General features: G+C 46.0%; 1 protein-coding gene and 1 long non-coding RNA gene across 8 annotated transcripts in view; one reads left to right on the top strand and one right to left on the bottom strand.

Annotated features, from left to right (window-relative positions):
* Positions 1 to 22,114, top strand: part of Adam12 (ADAM metallopeptidase domain 12) — a 338,938-nt gene that overhangs the window by 3,870 nt on the left and 312,954 nt on the right. Inside the window, 1 exon segment of one of the 7 annotated variants that reach the window (NM_001427293.1) lies at positions 2,900 to 3,209. The exons of the other annotated variants lie outside the window; for them this stretch is intronic. Within the exon segment in view, the coding sequence (NP_001414222.1) occupies positions 3,119 to 3,209 (91 nt within the window). The 5' untranslated portion in view covers positions 2,900 to 3,118. 7 annotated transcript variants of the gene reach the window in all.
* LOC134483951 (uncharacterized) lies at positions 8 to 2,897 on the bottom strand. The gene is made up of 2 exons (XR_015652638.1): positions 1,569 to 2,897; positions 8 to 382 (listed from the first exon to the last, which is right to left on the bottom strand). It is a non-coding gene; the product is annotated as an uncharacterized LOC134483951 (long non-coding RNA).

Genomic DNA, 22,114 nt, shown 5'->3' with positions numbered 1-22,114 from the left:
AGCAGCCATCTATCTGAAATTTTAATGAGCAGATCCTGGCCTCTGACCTCACACCATTACCTAACAATCCAGTATTGAATGCCATGTCGGCTTTCATTTCCTGTGAACGAGGAGGCAGAATTCCCATCCAAAGGCAGACCATCTGCCGGACGCCAGCTTTGCTCTCTGCCTAGCTGCCTGCGGTTGACGGACGTGAAGTTTTTATGGAGTGGTAGCTAGGCCCAAGCTTCACAGCCACAGCGAATCGGAAGGCTGGGAAGACAGGGCTCCTGGCTGGTGTTTTCTTTCTTTTTTTCTGCAAGTGGCTGTTTGGTTTCATTCAGTCAAACACCAAAGATAGTCTTGGGGCACATTTGGCCTCTTGAAGACAGCTTTGCAATTTCTACGCTTAAAAAAAATAAGTTTATTATTATTATTTTGTACAGTAAAGAGCAGTAGCTGAGTAATAAATATGGAAGAGAAGCGGATATTAAGAGAGCATAGAAAGCCCTAGAATGTATGAATAAACCATTTCTTTATCCGTGGTTTGGGCTAACAGCTATGCCCATCCTAAAGCCATTCTGTCCTGGTGACCTCGAAGGAAATCATTCCCAAGCCTTTTGCTTTTCGTCTCTCTCACACATCTCTCTCAGCAGTCTTGGAATTAACTAAGCTCAGAACTCTCTGAGCTTGTCCTTTTGGACCTCTCTCCCCCAGCAGAGCCCGGATACAGAATCCCCAACATCTTTACTGAGCACCCTGGAGGAGCACGTGGGTGGGAAGACCCTGCACCAGGGCCTCAGTTCAGTTCCTCCTTAGAGGCGTGACTTAGCAGACGCTAAGAGGCCAGGTTTCATCTCAGGGTCAAACATACACTGCTCCTAAGACAGGTCTGAAGCTGGGCTCGTGACTGTATGGCTATTGGAAAGCCACTTAGCTCCTCTGTGTGCTGTATTTTGTTTGTCTATACATTAAAGGGAAATGATGTAGGTGATAGCCTTTATCACACATCACGTGAAGACCATATGTCATACATTATAATGTGATAAGCAAGCAAACCTGGCTGCTGTTGACTGGGTTATCGGGCACACACTGCCCAATCATGGCGGTTTACTGGCTTGTTCTCTAAGACTGAAAAGCCTGCCCGTTGTGGGTGGTGGCACAAGGAAGACAGAAGTAGGCACGTCCTGGTGAGTTTAAAGTCAGTGTGGTCTGCACAGTGGGTTCTAGGACAACAGTGGGGCTACATAGAGAGACCCTGCCCAGAAAAGAACAAAAAGATAGACGAGCCTTTGAAGGTGAGAGACATTTCTCTACAGCTTGATTTCTCAAGCCCCTAATGGAACACTGTTAATTCTGATTGACTAAACACCAGGACGATGTACAAGCAAGGGTGGCTACCAGCTGGGATGACTTCAAAGGGTACCTGTTCTGACTCTAGTATGAAGCCTCTCACTTTTAAGGTCCTATGTCATTCTTTTGAAGTGAGAGACTGCTGCAGACCACTGCTGGTGAGAGGCAGCTGGTAAGGCTACTTTCCAGGGAGGTGGTCAAGAACCCAGCCTTCCCCAATCCCACTCTCCTCTTACCGTGGACCTATTCCAGAAGAGGGCAAGTCGTAGGATCAGAACAGAATCTCTGTTCAGCCGCAGTGTTATCAACTGAGGCTTTGAAAACTGCCAGGTCCAAGATGGGTTCTGAATTCATTGGCCTGGATGGAGGTCTTGAACCCTTACAAGTTCTAAGAAATTCCCATGTTAGGGACCACAGTGGCTGTTATTCTCCAGATGTGTTGCTGCTCTGTCTGTCTGGCCCCTGCTGCTTCTTACTTGGTTCTAAGGAACCCAGAGTCCTTTTAGGAAATCTGAGGGGTTGATGAGGAGAAGGCAGAGAGAGGACACAACTACAACCCTGAGATGAGGCCCTCCATTCTCTTACTGGTGCTTGCCTAGCTGTGCTCCTGAAGAACAGCTCATTCCACAGATGTAGGAGAATGCCTGGCAACTGATACTTCTCTCCAGTCAGGCCTTGCCCACCATCTTTTTTTGTTGTTGAGGCAGAACCTCACTTTGTAGTCCAGATTGGCCCAGAACTCACTGTGTAGCCCCTTGTTAGCCTCAAACTTGCAGTAACTCTCCTGTCTCGGCCCATCAAATGTTAGGATTAAGAGCACTAATCAACAAGCCAGGCTGCAATTTGCATCTCTAACCAGCCAAGCATAAGACTGGTGAAGTTTGGAATGTATCTGGACCCTTTTCCTGGGTCTAGACAACTGAAAGGAAACTTTGGCCAATCTATCAGTCTCAAAAACAGAGCACCACACCAAAAAACGCTGTGCCCAAGTGTCTGCTACTATAAATGCAATCTTATTCCTTAGGTGTGAGGTACTAGTTTGGTGGTTTGGGACGCGGCAGCCACAGGCTGCCTGGTTGTGGACCACATCCCAGACCTGTTCCTCAGGTCCCGCCGATACCCAGCTAGCCAGCAGCTAGCAGCCCAGTCATCCTTTCCAGCCTCAGTCTGGAAAGCTGGACCCCGGCGCCGCGTGTGCTCTTGGCTGCCGGCGCCCAGGGCCCCGTGGCCACATCATCCTGAGGCTGGGAAGTGTGCGTTCTCGCGCCTTTGCGCCACGAAGCCGGGTCTACGCGGCGTCCCACACAAGGGGTCTGGGGGCATCCTGCATCTAGCCACCCCGGAGAGTGGATAGGACCCGGGCGGTGGGGGACCCCAGAGCGGTCTCTAGGACCCGCGGGACGCCGCAGGCGGGCGGGGTGCGGGGGAGACGCTAATTTGTTCCGTGGTAATGAGAACGGCGACTGCTGGCCGCGGATCCATTGCACAGACCCGCCCTCAGATCGCTGGTCCCCGGCGCCAACTCGGACAGGCTGCTCATTTATTGCAACGGTCAAGGGCGGCTCGTGCCAGAGTAGCGCGCGCGCGCACGCACACACTCGGGGAGGGGAGAAAGTTTTTTTTTGAAAAATGAAAGGCTAGACTTGCTGCTCCGCGACCCGGGCGCTGCGCGAGGGGGTCGTGGCAGACTCGGGGCAGTAGGACGTCCACCGGCTCGGCGCCCGCGTGGGATGCTGCAGCGCTGGTCGCGGGGCCCCTGAAGCAGCTGCACGCCAGGCCGGCGACAATGGCAGAGCGCCCGGCGCGGCGCGCGCCCCCCGCCCGCGCCCTCCTGCTGGCCCTGGCTGGGGCCCTGCTGGCGCCCCGTGCAGCCCGAGGTAAGTCACCCACACAGGCGGCTGCCTGCGCGTCCCATCTCAGCCACCTCGCGACAAGCCGGGGTCTCCGCAAGTGCCACAGCGGCAAGGAGAGGAGACGCACCAGGGCGCATCTGAGGAACCCCTCCTCCATCCCCGCTCAGGCTCCCGGCGCTCCGACACTGGTTACCCCTGCCAGGTGCCCACTCCGGGGGTTGGGGTGGCACAGGGGAAGAAGACGTTTTGCTCGCGGGCCTTGAAGCTGCTAGTGTCTGAATGAAAAGGCATAGCCTCGCCTCTTGGAGTGACATTTGCTCCTAAGGCTCTTAGTGTCTTGACAGTTACACGTGTCTCCTGGGAGGGTGTGCGCGGGGTCGTTTTACTGATCCAGTGGGGTAGTGAGTTCCTTCACCAGCTTCGGAGTCAACTCCCCACGAAGTTTCCTTTCCACCCCCCACTCTGACACAGCCGGGAGACGCAGAGGACGCGCCCCGCCCCCATCACAGGTGTACCCGCGGCGCTCTTTATTCTTTTTTTGTTTCATCTGGAGATTTCTGGCTTCCCTCCCTAATTGTCAGTAAGGATCAAACTTTAACAGAACTCCTCTCTTGCTCATCGTTAGCAAATAAGGGCTTACACCAAGACCTTGTGTAGCACGAGAACCCACTTCAGAGTTTAACGAAAGTGTATACACTAAAGGAGTTTTTACAGACTTGTATTTTCCGGAGTTGAATCTTCCTAAAGCCGGGGCACCTGTGGACCCTGTTCCTATAATGAGAACTCACAGCAGGTGCCTTTTTAAAATTCCGGAGCTTCCCCGGTCACCCTCGCTGCCGGCCCCCTTTAGCCACTAGGGGCGCTGTTCACCAATGAATGATTCGCCCTGACCTCCAACTCTCATTTCCGTGATTCTAGGTAATCAGGCGTTTAGTTTCCGACAACTAGCTAGCCCTCCTTCATCAACTGTTTCCAACATGAAACATTTTATTTCTTAATTGTCACTGTCACCCTCGACCCTCCAGCATGTCTTACCATAACGTAACCAAATTCTAGCTCCCATAAATACCGACACAGCAAAATAGATCAACCTGGCAAATTGGTGATTGAATTAGACGGTTGCACATCAGTGAAAAAGGATACAACACCGAAGCCTATTTAGCGAACTCTGGGACCTGCAGATGAAAACCGCAGTCTAAGGTGTTTTTGAGAGAGTTCTGTACAAACTGATTCCTTGGAAGGTTGTTCAGCAAGTGCACTTAGAAACATGTAAACCTGTGAGGTTCAAAGTATGCCTGAGTTGGCCGTGAACTTGGCATATGCTCCACACACACAAACAGAAGTCCGGGCACAGCTGATATATTTTAGAGGCCATTGTTTATTAAATAAAGCTAATAGCGGGGAGTTCCTTCACTGGGAGGGAGGCTGTAGCCTCTGTAGACAGAGTCTTGCCTTAGGATGGGGGAGACATCTTCAGCAAAGCAGGCTAGCATGCTTGTAGTGGTTTAAGTATTGTCTAATATTAATATTAATATTCCAAGTCCATGGTGTGTTTACACTTAGATTCTCAGTCCATTCCCCAAGTCTCGTCATCGAGGATGTTTAAAGCACACGAAGCATTTGCTCATTTTGGCAGATGATGGGAATCATTACTTGTCGAGGGCTGAGCATATCTTGAGTTTGACTGTAGCCTCGTTCATTGCTCCGAGCTCCAGCACGGCTCAGCACAAACAAGTCTGAAACAGAGTCCCAGATCCCAAGCCCCGCACCCCCAGCAATCTCCCCTGCTGCAAGAACGACATCTGTTGCTTCCTCCGGATGCCTCTTGCTGACACTTCATCCCCGAGTCTCCCTTTCACAACATGGGTATATTCCGATCTCCCCAGCTCCTTCCTTCTGTTTCAGTGCACCTTCCCAGCCAGGCTGCCATCAGCATGTCCCTCAGCAGAAGTTCACTTGTATCCCAGCAGCTCGTGAGTTGTACACGTGGTGTTCTTCTTGTCTTCACATGGTGTTCTCTCCAGCCCAGCAGCCAGTGTGGTTGCTGTCCATCCTCAACCAGACCCTGGGAATTGCCTTTCCCAGAACTCTCCTGTTACTCTCTGTTCATGGATGTGTATGAGGGTTTATGGGTGTGCAGAAGCAGGTAGAGGACAGGTGACAATCTCTAGTGTCATTCCTTAGGTCCCACCCACCTTTTATAAACAGCCAGAGATGGTCACTGGCTGGAATTCATCAAGTACATGTGGCTGGCTGACTGGTAAGCCCTGGGGAGCTACCCATTTCTCTGCCTCTTAGCCTTGGGATTATAAGTGTGTACCCCGCCAAGCCTGACTTTTTGTGTGATTTTTTTGGGAAATTGAACTCAGGTCCTCATGTTTCCACAGCAAGCAATTTCTAGATTGAGCGAGCTCCCTGGCCCCTCAGACTGGTTCTTCTTTAGGAACGTGACTGCCTCAGCAATTACTTCAGGAGCCTGGAAAGTTCTCTCACATCCTGTATGGCCTCACGTCTGAGCAAATAACGTTTTCTTTCTTCCTTTCTTTCTTAGTTTTTGTGTTTTTATGATATGCACATTCCAGAAACTTCTGAGAAAGAGTATCTGGGTGATTCACATTTTGAAAAGTATTTTATGTGTATGGGTATTTTGCTTGTGTGTGTGTCTACCCTACGAGCCTGCATGCCTTACGCCTGTGGAGGCCAAAAGAGGGAACAAGATCCCCTGGAACTGGATTCTAGAGATGAATCCTAGAATCTAGAATCTAGAGAGTGCTCCTGTAGATGCCTGGTACTGAGCCTGAATCTACTAGAACAGTTAGTGATCTTAACCACTGAGCCATCTCTCCAGCCCAAGATAGTTCTTGGATGACTTGCGAATGCACGAAGGCTGCCTTTAGTTACAAACAACAGGAAACACAATCGTGGCAGAGTTTTTGTTGTTGTCCTTGTGTTTTTTGTTTTGTGTGTGTTTTTTTAACATGGAAAGCCACTGTGAAGTGAACTGTGTAGGAGTGATTTCACAGGTGTTGCAGGCCAGTGATCTAGTCAGGGATACTCATCCTCTGCATGAGTCAGTCAGGAACACCACACACATCCTCCGTGCATCTGAGTCAGTCAGGAACATTGCACTTCCTCAGCATCTGTCATCCTTAGATGCTGATGTCCACTCTTACCTTTTCGGCCTTGTCTCACGCTGGCTGATGCACCCCTATTCTCTTACCTGCATTCTAGGCAGCAGTGGAACTAAAAAGGCAAAGGCTGAAGGCCTACAATTCCCTCTTTTTTTTTTAAAGGAAAATAATATTTTTATAAGCATTTAGCAGATCTCATTGACAGCTTATGACCCAGGACATGGTTAGCTGCACAGGACTCTGGAAGACATGTGTAGCTGTGCACACAGGCTCCTCAAAAAAGAAAAAATAAGCCAGAGTTTAATAGGAAAGCTTGTGTCAGCTGTACCCTTCATACACATGCATGCACACACGCACATGCATGTGCACACACACACACACACAGAGGTGGGTGTCTATGTGTATAAAATCATACTTAACATGCAAACATTTCATCCCTTCCATTGTCATTTGGCTCTATTTGGCTTCTATTCTTTCCTTGTGGAAACATTTTTTTCATTTTTTTGGAGGAACTGAGGCTAAGTAATCTAAAGAAGCTGAGCACATTTCTCCCCATAGAAATGACGCTCTCCCTCCCTTCTTCCTTCCCACTCCTTCTGTCCCCCTTCCCTCCTCCTTTTCTGCTCTCTTCCTCTCCCTTTCTCCCACTCCTCTCTCGTTCACACTCATTTATGTGCATGCATCAGTGTGCACGTGAGCAAACACACACACCCCTGTGTGTACGGATAAGATACAGTACCTATATGTGTGCATATACCTGTATATATATGCATGCATGGTCAGCATTCTAGTCTTTCTGTCCTTGCATGTTCCCCATTCCATCTTCGATTGCTAGTTTGTTAGGAGTCACGTGTCCTTTGTATTCAATAAGGAATTTCCTTATTGTCTCTCTGCCCACTGCTGCCTGGGAACATGAGAAATTAGCAGCATACTCATTGTTCATCTTTTAAATATACTTTCTTTCTGAAAGTTCCCATCTTCTCTTTGTAACTGTAATCTTTATGTTTTCTGTAAATGTGCGTTAGCAGCGGTCTTTTCAGTGATCACATTGGGCACTCAGTGTAACTGTCAGGTTGAATTTTCATGCGAACTCTTCACTTTACTCTCTTACACTGTTTCTTCAGCTGCTGCTTCGTCTTCCCGGTCATTTTCCACCTCTACACTTTATTCTGTTTGTGGGGCATTTCCTTATATTTTCTAGCCCCTCCATTCACTTTGAAGATGTGTTTACTGCCCTTTTACAAATTGTCGTCTTCTCACTATACTGGCCATGTCTACTTGTCATGTGTAGAAAGTTTCTGTTAGCTCTGAATACATTATTGGTTCATAGATACTTGCTCACCTCAGGGTCACTGTGAAATTTGAGATTCTTTTGCCCCTCTAGTAGAATCTCTGACTTTGTTCAAACATCCTATTTCTGGTTCACTGTTGCCACTTAATCCTGGGATTCTGAGCTGGTTGGAAGTTCTATGTGCTTCCACAGGTAAACTTGCCAACAGGGGAAGACATTTGATTGAGGTTATCTCCATAGATCATTGTTTCTAACATGTGTATTGTTTTCCTTTGGGCTGGTCAGGTTTTTGTTTTGTTTTGTTTTCTTTTTCCAAAAAGGAATTCTCCTGTCTCCTACTGAGGATTTTAGCCCAGCCCCAGGTCTGAGAGCCCTGGGTGTTCAACAGAACAGGGCTAAAGAGGAGATCATGGCCTCATGGCCTTGTTTTTACTTAGTCTTTCTGTTTTCAATTCAGTACTTTGTGACCTTTCCTCTATGTGATCTGGCAGGGGGTGAAGTGTTCTTGAGCTCAGCAGTTCCCTGCTGAGGTGCCTCCTGGATTCATTCTTGTGTCCTGGGATTGGGGAGACAGGCAGCCACCATCCCAGCTTTGCAAGAAACTTAGTGCTTCGAATTCCCATTTCCCAGAGCCATGGTACCATGGCATTCTTCTTTTCCATGGAGCTAGCACTCCTGTGCACCCCCTCTTTCCTCCCAACCTATCTCTCTCCCTTCCTCCCTCTCTCCTTTCTTCCCTCCCTCTCTCCCTTCCTCCCCTTCTCTTCTTTTCTCTCTGGAGTGGTACTGTAGATGTATATTCACTCCTTTCCTATTACTATGGTAAAACACTATGACCAAGGCAACATATAGAAGAAATAGCTCACTGGGGCTCGTAGTCCTAGCAGATTAGAATCTATGATGGTGGAGCAAAGGCACCAGGCATGGTGGCAGGATCAGGACGCTGGGGGCTTACATCTTGAACTACAAGCATGATGCAGAGACAGCAAACTAGAAATGGCGGGAGCCTTTAAACTCTTAAATCCTACCCCCAGTAACATATATCCCCCAGCAAGGCCTCACCTCCTTGGCCAACACAACAGCTCCACCAACTGGGGGGCCCAATGCCCAAGACTACAGGGATGGTTTTCATTCAACTCAGGGCAGAACAGGACCCAGGGCAGCACACTCTTACCCTGAGCTGTGCCTACAGCCTGGCCCCCTTTTCTTACTATTGTTTGTTACTCTTTCTTTCCTCTGGGTTTCCTTGTTGTTGTTGTCCTTGTCGTCGTTGTTAGAAAAGCCAGTGCTTCACTGTGGTTTCAAGAGGGGACACGGGTAAGCACCTGTGACTCTGCCGTGCCAACTGGAAGCCAGCCATGCCTTTCTTACAACAATTGACATTTTCTTCTCCCACCGTCACTTGGCTCCTTCTCTTCCTTCCTTGTGGAAACAAACATTAAAGCCATTTTAAAATGTTTTAAAACTTTTTTTCAAAAAAAAATCTACGAAAACTCAAAGTGAACATATACCTAATTAGACAAATGTTGCAGCTGTGGGAATTGCGCACACAAAAATATTTTCAAGGACGGAAGCGCCATCGTCTAAAGAAGCTAAGTAGATTTCTTCCTGCCCTAAATGGTGCTGTAATGAGCTCATTATAGTTGCAAAAATATTTTTTTTATAAGAGTGTATTCCGGGAGCCCCTTAAAGCTCTGTTGTTCCTGCCGTGTCTCTGATTTCCAAAGATAGTTTCCAGAAGCATTTCTGAATGTGTTGGGAGGCACACACAGGCAGCCCCACAGCCCTCAGCCTGCACCCCACACAGCAGCATTAGATAACTTTGGATATCAGGACCGTGAGGTGAGGGAGACACAATCTAAATAAAGTTTGGGGGAGCTTATTTCTGTGTCCCACGTAGCTGTTTTATTAGACTTGTGCAGCTAGTAGTTTAGCAAAGCCAGAGTTTTTGTGTCGGCATGCAGATACCAGAAATCACTGAGTGTACTATAGCCAGGCACAGTGCCAAGATCTCAAGCAGGGCTAGGGAGAGAGTCCTGCAGCCTGTCCTGTTCCCGCCTCTTCCCACAGCACAGGGCACCAGGACTTCGGAGGATGCCACAGATGCAAGGCCATCTCCATGCCATTTCATGAGGGGAAGTAGGCCATGCCCCAGCCCTGGTACACATCCCGTAATCTGTGTACTCCACCTTTGGCATAAGACAATGCTCATGGCAGTTGGAAGTCATCTGATTTTAGACGGAATTGGCAATGCAGGCCAGATAGACTGCTTTCCAACTCAAATGTGTGCGCAAGTCCTGTGCTTCCTGAACAGACTGCTGTTTCCACCTTCCTACTTTCTGCAAGTCATTTTTCATTCTGTTTCCTTGGACTTTATTTAATGTTCAATATGCCTTTCCTTCAATTGACAGGTGAGGAGGAGAAGCTGAATAATTCTCACACACACACACACACACACACACACACACACACACACACACACACACACATTTGATTCTTTAAGCTTTTATGCCATCCCAAGGCTATACATTAAGAGCTCAACTTCCTGGCAGCTGTTTTAAAATTTGGTCAGCCTCCTTAGGTACCTGGGCCTTCTGCCTTCTGCCGCTGATGCTTTGGCTTTCAGAGCCCTTTATGTGGCCTGCTGTGGATGCTGGCATCCCTGGGCATGGCTCCCTGAGTAGAGTGCGGTAAGCACCGTCCTGCATGTGAACACAAAACTTTCCTATGTCATTTGACATTCAAGCCAGGAGATGATTTCGGCTGTGTGTGGGGGGGGGGGGCGGCGAGGAGGAGCAGTCTGTGTTCACTCCAGCTGGGATGTGATCTGAGAACCTGATTTTACTTGTTTGTTTTGAATCCTTAATATCCAGGTAATATTCTTGGAGCTTGCATCAGGATTTTGAACCTGTCTCATTTATATTTATATATGTATATGTATATGTATACACACACACACACACACACACACACACACACACACACACACAGAGACAGAGAGACAGAGAGAGACACCTTTGTACCCGAATCTGTGTCATATGAGTACAGGTTTCCTTGGAGACCAGAAGAGGGTGTCTGATTTCTGATGTGAGCTGCCCAGTCTGGGTGCTAGCAATGGAACCCTCTTCTTTTAACCACTGAGCCATCTCTCCAGCCAGCCTGTGTTTTAAAGGTCTGTTCTCTGGTTAATGGAACAGATATACCCCTGAAATGAGATTACCAAGTATGCTAGTGACTCCAGATGACTCTATGACAGAGTGCCTGACAACAACTTGAAGGAGGAGGAGCTTATTCAGCTCATGGCTCCGAGGGAACATCATGCAGGAAGGTATGGGTGGCATGAACTTGGGGCATAAAAAAATCATATCTTAGTGAATTCAGACAACAAAGAGTTAGGTTGACTTGTGAGTCTTGAGATCCATCCCTCCAGTCCTGTCGGCCATTTAGGACCCATATCAAAGGCTCAGTACCTCCCCAGACTGCCACAGCCTAAGCATTCAAACACAGGAAGCACTGGGATACTTCACATTCAAACCGTAGCAGCAAGTAAACTTTTCAACCTACTATAGCTTTCTTCAGTCAATTTCAGTATAATCTGGTACAGTAAGAAAAGGATTATTGAAAAAGAATTTAAGGTTGGAAAAAGGACCCAGAATAAGTCACATATTTTTATTTCTTACCCTCTAGATTTTATTATACATGATTCAGAACATCTAAACTTTAAAGGTCTAAAATATTAAAGATATGTGTGTAACCACACACCTGTTCTCCACCCATTCAGCCTTCTTCCTTTCCGAGTAGTTGATGGATCTTAAATATACATTTCTCTTAATTAGTTTCTGATGTAATTTTGGATTTAAATGTTAGGCTTAATGGTACCTTACTGCAGACTGCAACATTTGCAACCTTCAGGGTTTTGTTTCTGTGTTTTTTTTTTCTTTTTTAATTTTTAAATTAATGTGTTTTTAAGATTTATTCATGCTGGCATTTATACTTGGTTCTTTCTTTTTAAATGAACGACTAGGCTTTAAATTTGTGCTCGCCTCTGTTGGCAAATACCTGCATTCTCCAGCTTTTTACATCGCAGTGGTGGATCCCCGTCCTGTCTCTGTATGTGTAAGCGTGAGCTCTGGGGGACCTATTATGAGTGAATTGCGAGTTGTAGAGCACGTTCATTTTCCACTTTAATATACTTTGTTAAATTGCTTTTCAAATTGGCTCCACAAAGGGAAAAAAAATTCCTACTTGGAGGGTTTTGATAACACAAAATTAGGCATATTTGCTATTTTGTAGCTTTTACATCTTGACAAGCTGGTTGTGGAACATTTTCACCTCTTGACTGACATTTTCACCACCTCGAGAGAACCTCGGACCCGTTTTGTCTGTGCCTTTTCTCTCAGAAGGTCATTGTTATTTATCTCTTTTCATTCTTTCATATTATTTATTTTTCTTCATTCATATCACATAGCAAATAAGGTGACAGGAAACTTAAGAAATGACCTGAAAACATGAAAACAAACATAAACTGAAAATTATGCACAATTCTTGTCTCCCCCTCCCCCCCCCAGAACAATCACTTGTCCAACAATTTCTGTGGTTTTACTGCAGAGCGGGAGAATTGGAGTCAGGTGTTGCTTTCATTTCTTCTGTCCTTCCTTTTTCGGAGGTGGGAGTAACTGATGAGTTTTTACTGAGGTCACTAACAGAATATAGGGGTGACTTACAAGAGCCAGGATGACTCAAAAGTGCAACATCACTAACGCCCACCCCTGCCACTCCTGCCAGCTCAGGAGAGCAGCAGCTTCAGACCTCCAGCTCGATGGTCCCCAGCCTCTCCCAAAAGCTAAATTTGTTTTCTGGGGCTCAGTTCTGCTGGCCACAGAGCTCCTCTTCGAGCTGTCCGCCCTGCCGCAAAGCTGAGGAAGGACTTCTGAGAATCTTCTAAGTTTCTGCTCTCTCAGGCCCCTGGCCCTTTGTTTACTTGTTGAATTGAGAGCTTCCTACCACACCCACAGAGGGAATATATCAACTGTGAGGATGCTACTGTGTACCCATCTTACCCTTCTCTGGCATTGAGCATCCCTCCCTTCCTTTCTCCTTTTAAATAGTGCTTTTAGTAATTCCTTAAGAATTTTATATAATATATTTTGGTTATATTTATCTCCCTCTCCCAAATACTCTCAGATCCACCCTTACCTACCCAACTTTGAGTTTTCCGCCTCCGCCTCCGCCTCCGCCTCCGCCTCCGCCTCCGCCTCCGCCTCCGCCTCCGCCTCCGCCTCCGCCTCCGCCTCCGCCTCCGCCTCCGCCTCCGCCTCCGCCTCCGCCTCCGCCTCCGCCTCCGCCTCCGCCTCCGCCTCCGCCTCCGCCTCCGCCTCTTCTTAAAAAGTCCCTAATTACCTTGGATGTGTGGGGCCTGCCTTGGTCAACCTACCAGAATCTTAGCACCTTATTCTGATAACCTTCTCCACAGTGTTCCCTGAGCCTTGGAGGGAATGATATAGATGTCCATTTCTAGCTAAGCATCAGGCCATGGTTGCCACAGCAACAGATACCTGTTCTCAGGAGCTTCTGCAGTGGTTATGGGTTTCCATTATACACTATCCATTACAAAAAGAAGTTTCTTCTTATGAGGCTGATAGCAGCAGTAATCTGTGATGGGAGAGGAGCAGCCATTCATGTATCTGGTGCGTGCGTGCGTGCGTGTGTGAGTGCGTCTGTGCACGCATGCTTCTTACTCTGGTCAACACAGAGACATCCCGGGGCTCTTTCACGGTTTCCAGGGAAGTCTTTTAAGTTTCCAGGTTGGCAAGAAGTCTTGTTGCTTTGATAATGTTCCTGGAAGAAGGACATCATTAGAGATACACATCTCTGTTATATTATACATATATCACATATGTCTCACATATATCACACAGAGATATGTGATAAAGTCAGCTAGCTGGACTCCCCTGAAAATCCTACCCCATAGGAAACCTCTTAGGGCTTGGAGAACTGAGATGGCTGGAGTCCCAAACCTCAGGCAAAATATAAAATTAAAAAAACCCCAACTCTTTTCCTAAGAATTGTATAAATGTATACAATAAATACCCTCATCCTCCCCGATTTTCTCATCCAACTTCCCTCCAACACATTTCCCTACCAATTTGATGTCTTTTGTTTTTCTTGATACCCCACTAGATCCAGTTAGTGCTGCCTGATTGTGCCTAGGTGTGGGATCATTCACTGGAGCATGCGAATCCTCCAGAAAGAGTGGCCCTCAATACCCTCAGAGCTCCCAACTGCCGGTAGTTCCTCAGTCAGGGCTAGGGCCCAGGGATCATCTGCCACATCTTCTCTGGTTCTCTGGCTGCCTTGGTCTTAGTAACCATAGGCGCTTGTGTGCTCATGAGTGCACTAACCATATAGGTTCAGAAGACTGCCTCTCACAGCCCTCCTCCCCATCTGCCAAGTCCTACATGTTTTCTGTTTCCTCTTCCATTCAGACAGATGGTATAATCCTTTCTTCCTTGGTTGTCTTCTCTATGAAGTGGTGTGTCTACTTGTGCCTATGTCCGGAAGATGCCACAAAGGAGTGTAAAGTATCCAGCCCATACTAAGTTCTTAGAAGACTAAGTCTCTCCCATTCTCTTTTTTCCTTTCCTTTCAAAATACCTTGATTGTTTTAGTGTTTTTGTACAGCTATTAGAATCTTGCTGAAGGCCTTCGTAACTTCGCATCCCAAGATCTCAATTAATTTGGCAGAGAAGGAGCATTCTTATGACCTCAAGGCTGTGATCATAAACATAAGCGTTTCTACATACTTGTTCTCTTTGCTGGTATTCAGGATGCTTTAAATGACTTTCTCCTGAGAGTCTTTACAGAGTTTTACAGGAGCTCTGTCTTGATGCTCCAAGCACTTTTAGTTGTTAATAGTTTAGATCTCTTAACTCTTGTTTGTTTTGTTTATAGTTTTTTTTTTATTTATGTGTCCTTGAACGTATCTCGCCACATGAGTGCAGGGTACCCACAGAGGGTAGAAGAGACCTTGGATCCATGGAGCATGGAGCCTGATGTGGATGCTTGGAACTTCTGGAAGAGTCGCAAACACTCCTAATTGCTGAACCATCTCTCTAGCCTCGAGATCTTTAATACAGAAAACAAACAACAAAGAAGTAGACGTCTACTAATACCTGTGTCTGTGGCTCAGTTTCTACTACTAGCTCTGGCTATTCCTGTTTTATTGTGAATAGACCTTTCTTATTGCTCTGATGTTTCCTTTAACTTATTGTTGGGGTATTGGTTTTGAACTCGGTGATCTTGCTTAATGTTTATTAACATTAGTAGAATGTGTATTCTATAGAATCCCTCTGGGAATTATCACAATTCTTCCTGTTATTCCCCTTTCTCCTCAGATAGGTCAGTGCCTCCTCCATTGCAGGGTAAATAGGAACAGGCAGCACACATCCCTTCCCCTCCCCCTCCTCTTCTTCCTCCCTCTTCTTCTCCCCTTCTTCCTCTCATTTTAATAAAATTAACTTAGCTTTTGCCCTTTTAGATGCCTGTTTTCTTTCTTCCCTGTCTCCCAACTGTACGGCTAAAGGACTATTTACACCTTTTAGATCTGTGAGATTGGATGCTCTAAGTTCTAGTCTGTTTCCACACTTTGACTGCTACTGTTCGGTTCATCCCGTTTGAATTTCACTAACAGAGTTTGGAGAGAGCCTTGGCCTCCTCTCAGACAGTGGCACAGGCTAAGCGTGGGTTGATGCTTCCCACTGTGCTTCTGAGTTTTCATTATCACTGTTGTTTGTTAATTCAGTTCTGCTCTTTTAAAACATATGCTACTTTTTATAGTTGATCATCATTGTTAACACAGGATTTGGAATCTTGTAGGATAGTGGTTTGCAACCTTCCTAATAGTGTGACTCTCCAATACAGTTCCTCATGTTGGGACGACCTCAACCATAAAGTTACAGTCATTGCTACTTCATAACTGCAATTTTGCTACTGTTATGGATCCTAATGTCAATATCTGATATCTGGGATATCTGACACACAGGATATCTGGCAGGTAACTGATGTGAAGGGTCATTCAACCTTTGAAGGGGTTGTGACCCACAGGTTGATTACCACTGATCTAGGAGAATCACCCATGTGAGGTGTACCCAGAGAGTGCTAACTGAGGAAGAAAGAATCACTAAAGTGGATGGCACTGTCCCACAGGCTGGGGACCATGGTTAAATAGAGGGAAGGAAAGCAGGAAGCTTAGCACCAGGATTCACCCATCTTTGCTCCTTGAGATGTGAGAGACATTGGCCTCCCTCTCTCACAACCCTGGGCTAGTCCTATCACCACAGCTTCCCTGACACAGCAGACTGTGAGCCCGAAGGGCCACCCCTCCCCTAAGTTGCCTTTACCAAGTGTTTTGCCACAGCAACAAGGAAGAGTAACTAATGTATTCTTCAAACATTGCTGGGCATGGGAGAGCTATAGAGATGCAAAAGGCTTGAAGAGCACTTGATTTTCACACAGAAAACCCAGGATTAATTTCTAGATCCCATGTCAGGAAACTGAAAGCCACCTGTTATTCCAATTCTAGAGAATCTGATGCCTTCTTCTGTCCTACAAGGACACCTATATACACGAAGTAGTCTCTGTCTGTCTGTCTGTCTGTCTGTCTGTCTGTCTTTAACTTAAACACAATGCAGTGGGGCCATTGGAGACTCTGGTCTGGTTTTGTCAGCCAGCACTTAGATTGGCTCATGTAGTATAACTAAATCCTACATGCAGACCTCCCTGCTGCTGGGTTTGCCTCAGTCCTTGTTAAAGTTGTCTCCCACTCAAGAGTCTCTGATGAACAAACTGTATTTGCTGTCCCCAGAGATGTCCATTGTAACTCTCTCATCAGTTTACCTCCGTGTTGAATTCTAGACAGACAGTTGTTTCCCCCAAGCAGATAGAGACCGCGGGTATGGCCCAGCCTTCGTAAGATTCCATTGGTGTCTTTTTAGAGTAACAATTATTTGTTAGATCTAAATTGGCCTATTTCTCTAGATAGAATAATTTTTCATTGTCTGTAATTTTATATGTGTGTGCACATTTCTATAGTCTTATTGCCATTTAATAAGTTTGTTTTTGCATATGCCTAAAATGGAATACTTTTTATTTCTCATTTATGTCACTATCATCCCCACTGTCTTTCTCTCCATCCTCTTCCTTTTTCTCTTTCTTTCTTTTCCTTCACCTATGTTTCTTCCTCCTCCTTTGTCCTTTTGTGGTACTTGGGATTGAGCCCAGGGCCTTAAACATACTCACACCTGCACTGTCACTTTATATCACAAGCCATCATTGGCTTAATAAGGCAGAGTCTTATTAAGTTGATCAACCTGACCTTGAACTCACTCCATAGCTCAGATAGATATTGAACTTGTGATCTTCCTTCCTCAATTGCCCAGGTAGATGGGATTTAGACCTGTACCACCAGGCCTGAATTGCCTGAGTTTCTTGAATCCAGTTCGTTATAAAGATGATTAATCATTACCCTTGTCCTTTATTACCTGCTCTGAAACTCTTTTATGTCATTGAACCTTGTTAGTCAGTGGTCCTGTTTATAGCTTCTGTTTATGCCTTGGTCTTTCTTTGCTTTTCTTCTTTTACAGATAATGTCTCCAAGACTAAATTTGATCTTATCAATTCTCCTTTTAGCTGTGCCTAATTTACTGTTGGACTACCTATTGACTCTCTTTATATTTTCTGATGTCTTTTAATGTTCACTTGTGAAAGCTGCATTTTGTTCTTCAAACTTACTAGATATGTTTGTTACCTTTCGTTGAGGTTGCCTTTTATTTCTTCCTGTCTATAGATATATAGTCATCCCTTCCAGATTCTTCTATTTGCCAATTCCTAGAATCTCAAGAGCTTAGAGTAAAATTTTACTTTTCTTTATTATCACAGATCATCTCTGTCAGAGCCTTCTGCTTTTCCATTCCAACCCCTTTTCCATGGAAGCCCTGTACACTATGAGCCATGCTATAAGTTTAGGATCTCTCTTGGAGAGCAGGGATTGTTTAAGACTGACAAGTGCCTGGGTCTTCACTTGTCTGAAGCCATTCTTGCACACTATTCTTCCCAACTTGGAACTTTCACACACTTGTTCTGAACACCCAAGTGGCAAAGATGTTAAGTTCTGAGTCTCTAGTGTAAGCGAGGACACAGTGAAGCTAGAGAACTAGACCACTTTGTAGGTTGAAAAAAGGTTTATTGGGGATCAAACTGCCATTGATGTCTCCCTAGGGGCAGAGAAGACAGGGAAAAGGTAGGAAATCTCTGTCTGTTTTAAGGGAGGCATGTGAGCTTGAACAGCTTGGAAGTTAGAGTATCAGGAAGTCGGGTATGGGCCAGAATAGCCTGAGAACTAGTGTGGAGACTTAGATCTGTTGCAGGCTTGCTTGTGTCAACCAGAAACTCCATGCTCATTGGAGGAGGTGGTTGGCTCTACAGGGTGGATAAGGGAAGCAATCCTAAAGCTGACAAACAGAAACCTGCTTTAGAAGGCCTCAGAGCAATGCTGGCTTTAGATGGCAATCCTTCTCTTTACCTGGTCAGCATGCAGCTTGAGCTGAGCCTAGACTGTCAGTCAGGACATCATCAGTGGCACTGGTATTTTCTGAGTCTGCTTTGGACCTAACGTCTGATATTTACCAGATTTGGGGGTGAAAATAAGTGACTTGAGAGATTGAAGATTCCTTGAGGAACTTGATGTTTTTATAACCCTCCTAACTTTGCAAGGACAACCCTTCAAGGATCTGTTTAGATTTTTGTTTTTAATGGGGAGATTGTGGTGCCAGGGATGAAAGCCAGGCCTCATATACTAGGTAAGCACTGTACCCAGGACTAAACCCCTAATCCAGGCCCTGATTTTAGTCAGGGGTTTTAGCTGTCAATCTCCTCTGTGTTCAAGTCATTCTTCTGTCACATAAACCCTTGGAGTTGGGCCAGTATCTACTAGACCTCCTGGTTTCCAAAGTGTTGGAGTACCTGAATGCCTTTGCTTAGAATTCCTTGAATTCCCTCTAATTCTCTTCCCTTCCTCTCAAGTTCAGTTAGCTGGGTCCTCCAATGTGTGGGTGTCACGTTTAGCATTTGTATGTGTTTCAGTGGCAAGTTCTCTTTTGTGTCACCATGTTTTCCAAGCCAGAAGGCTGCATATGAATCAACACATTTCCTTCCTGCACACTGTGATCCAAGAGTTGGGCTAGGAGTTGGGAGGATACTGTGGTGTGAAAACCAGACGCAGGCTCTCACCTCAGGGCATGTGGCATACATGAATCCTAGGGATGTGCTGAAAAGAAACTGAACCCATTCCAGAGGGACTGGGTCTCAGCTTCCAGGCCTCAGGACATTCATCAGGAAATCAGGCAGCTGTTCTCCCACTGGCAGGTCATTCTCTGCCTTGGCAGCTGCAGGGCTGGATGTGCAAATGATGGGGCCAAGCTAAGCTTTGGGTGAGGACATCAGCTGTTCCCATCTTCTGCTGGCAGAGGCGAAACAAGAACAGCTGGGGAACTGGTCAGACATGAACTCCGGAAGTTGCCTCTCTGCCAGCAGAGGTGTCAACAGAATTCCTCTTGCCTGCACCTTCTGGGAGCACACACTAGATTTTTCCACACTTATTGATTTTGATAAGGGGAGGTTTGTATGACGGAGCATGACGGTGGTGCAGACACTCATCTGGATATCTTTGCAACTTTTGGAATGGAGTCTGTGATTCTACATAAATACATTTCTCTACTCACTTATCTAGGAAATGGAGACCAATCACCTAAATGACACCAAGATTTTGATGACTCATTAACTTGAGTTTTTTGGCCACCTCTTCATAGGAGAACTCGTGTTCCTTGAGCATCATTAATTCATGGGAAGTTCTGTTCCTCTCTTATTTCCCTCTGCCAGTTGGTCCTCATGAATTTCACAGTCTTTTGCCTGCTTCTCAACTCTGCTTGCCTTTAGAAGAAGCTCTTCATTGTACTTTTCTTCTCTGCACAGCTCAAGTCCAAGCCACGGGTTACAATGGATCAAAGAAGAAGGCAATTTGCTAAGAGGTTGGGAGGAGGGATGAGATGAGACATAGTTAGAAAAGAAAGCTGAGACTGTTGCATTCAGACAGATATGACACCTCCTAAATGTAGATTTATCTCCCAAGGACACCAAGGACATGACATAAGGACCTGTATTTTATCTGTCTCCTCCGGTGTCATACCTGGGTAGATGGAGAGGGTCAAGGGTACTGGGAATTCTCCCACTATAGTTATGACAATGACAGGTGGCTTGAATTAAGAGCCAAAATCTGGACATGGAGAAATGACTTCTATATCTGTGAGACTCCAAAGAATCTAGGAAATCTTTTACTTATAGATTTTTCACCACTACAGAATGAAAATGTAGCCCGCTTCCTGGGCTATGGTAAGCACTAAGTTAAGGAAGTGTAGACATTCCCTTTAAATTGTACAGAGAAGCATGGGTACCACTACTCGCTGCTTAAGTTTATCCCCCCCATGCCACCCCCACCACAGAAGGCATAAGTTTTAGGTTCTACGAGCTACCATCCCATCCTAACTCTAATGGATGGTTGTCAGTGTTATTCCCAAAATACAAAATGGGGGCATCAAAGGTGCAGGGACATTTTTCTTTCCTTCTATCTTAGATCTCATGTTCCAGTGTTTATGCTGTTGGGCTTAGAATTAGGGTCACCTCTCTATAACCCAGGAAGGGTTTATCCTAGTCTCTTTATATAGCTATATAGCCTAGTCAATTTATCCTAGTCTCTTTATATAGCTTTGGCTGTCCTGACACTCACTATGTAGAGCAGGCTGGCCTCAAACTCACAGAGATTTGCCAGTCTCTACCTCCTGAGTGCTAGGGTTAAAGATGTGTGCCACCAAGCTCTGCTGCTTCTGATCTTGTAGACTTACAGCTAAAAGGACAAAGATTCATTTCCTTCTATACCACTGTGGGAATATCATGGGTTGGGCAGAAGAAATATTGAAAGGGGAAGAACCAAGGTAGACCAAGGCAGGGCCATGGATTTTGCAAGCCTTCAGTTCCCAGTCGGCTCTTGAGAAAGGACTCAAGAGAGGAGGAGGGTTAAGAGTAGAATGGGGGAGTAGATAGAGTTTAAAATGCTCATCAAGATTTTGGATGGATATGGATAGAAGCTGTTGTTTAGATAAGAATCTTTCATGCTTTTGTGAACAAAACAGCTCACAGCCTCCCAGCTCTCGTACCAATCACATCAGAACACAGGACATCCAGGGTGCAGCTCATCTGAGGCTCTGGAACTTTGCTGTTCAGAATTCTACAGATTTAAACAATTTTAAACATTCTAAAACTTGAAGAAATTCAACCCAAAGACCAAATGTTGGTGTTACTTTCCCATCCAGAAAGGCAGTCAGTTGAGTATACTGCCTGCTACAGAGATGGTTCTTATCCGAACTGTTCTCCCCTTGTCAGTTCCTGCCACCTCGGCTTTAAGTAGCTTTTTACAAATATCCACTCAGAGAAGGGGAAGCCTTCCTTGGGTGCTACCTCACCCCAAGACATCTAGTCCCAGCCGGATTAGACACATCCTCTCTTCTCTGAGGAGGGATCTGTAAGGACAGGACTGGGAGGAGAGGTTGGGAACATGCTATTGGGATGTAAAGTGAATAAAAAAATAAATTATTGGGAGAAAACCTCCACTCAGACTTAGTCCAACACATCTGATTCCACCTCCAAGCTCCTTTTAAGAAACAAAGCTAAAGTAAAGATTTTGTTCCTATAGAACAGCAGTGTTTCTAAAAGTTGACTGCCTTTACCTTGTAGGAGAGAATTAAAGTTTTTGTTTGTGTTATTTCAATGAGCCAGTCCTGTTCTGAGAATGGGGCTCCCTCATCCTTCACTAGCCCACCCCAGGGAGGCAGGAGCCACGGCCAACTCCCTCCCTACTGGCAGGCCAAGGCTGGAAGTTTAAGATGCACAGGGTCTTGGGCCTGGTAGGAAATGCAGCTGCCACTGCAAGCGTGAATTCCTCTGCTAACTTGGAAGGCAGAGGGGGACTTCAGCTGGTCACAGCAATTGTGGTGCGGCTGGCAGTTTCCCTTACATTCAGTGAGTGCTGGGATCAACCCTCTGAAGGAAGAAGCACGTTAGAATGAGCCCACAGTCCCTCAAAGTGTGTAGCCTTATGGCATCCGTTATACACATGGAGAAGCTTAAGCATGGAGAACTTGGGATCTGACTTAGCTACTGCAGCTGCTTAACTGGCAGAGTCAAATGCAGTTTGATGGTTGATTTCAGAGCCCACTAGGCTGACAGGGGAGGAGCCGCAATCTTTATGCACCCTTTTAAATCCCAGATTTTTCCCAGCTTCCACTTCTGATGACCCTGGGGTACCCTCGAAGGACTCAGCTACTTTGTTTCTAGAAGGACATCGAGGTACAAGAAGACTTGAATCTTTTACTTGGAGGGTCCCAGGACTTAGCTTGTGG

This window comes from Rattus norvegicus, chromosome 1 (assembly GCF_021556685.1).
Source record: "Rattus norvegicus strain SHRSP/BbbUtx chromosome 1, alternate assembly SHRSP_T2T, whole genome shotgun sequence".
In the NCBI taxonomy this organism is placed as follows: Eukaryota; Metazoa; Chordata; class Mammalia; order Rodentia; family Muridae; genus Rattus; species Rattus norvegicus.
The sequence above is the reverse complement of the archived record's forward strand: the minus strand, read 5'-3'. Positions and strand labels throughout refer to the sequence as shown.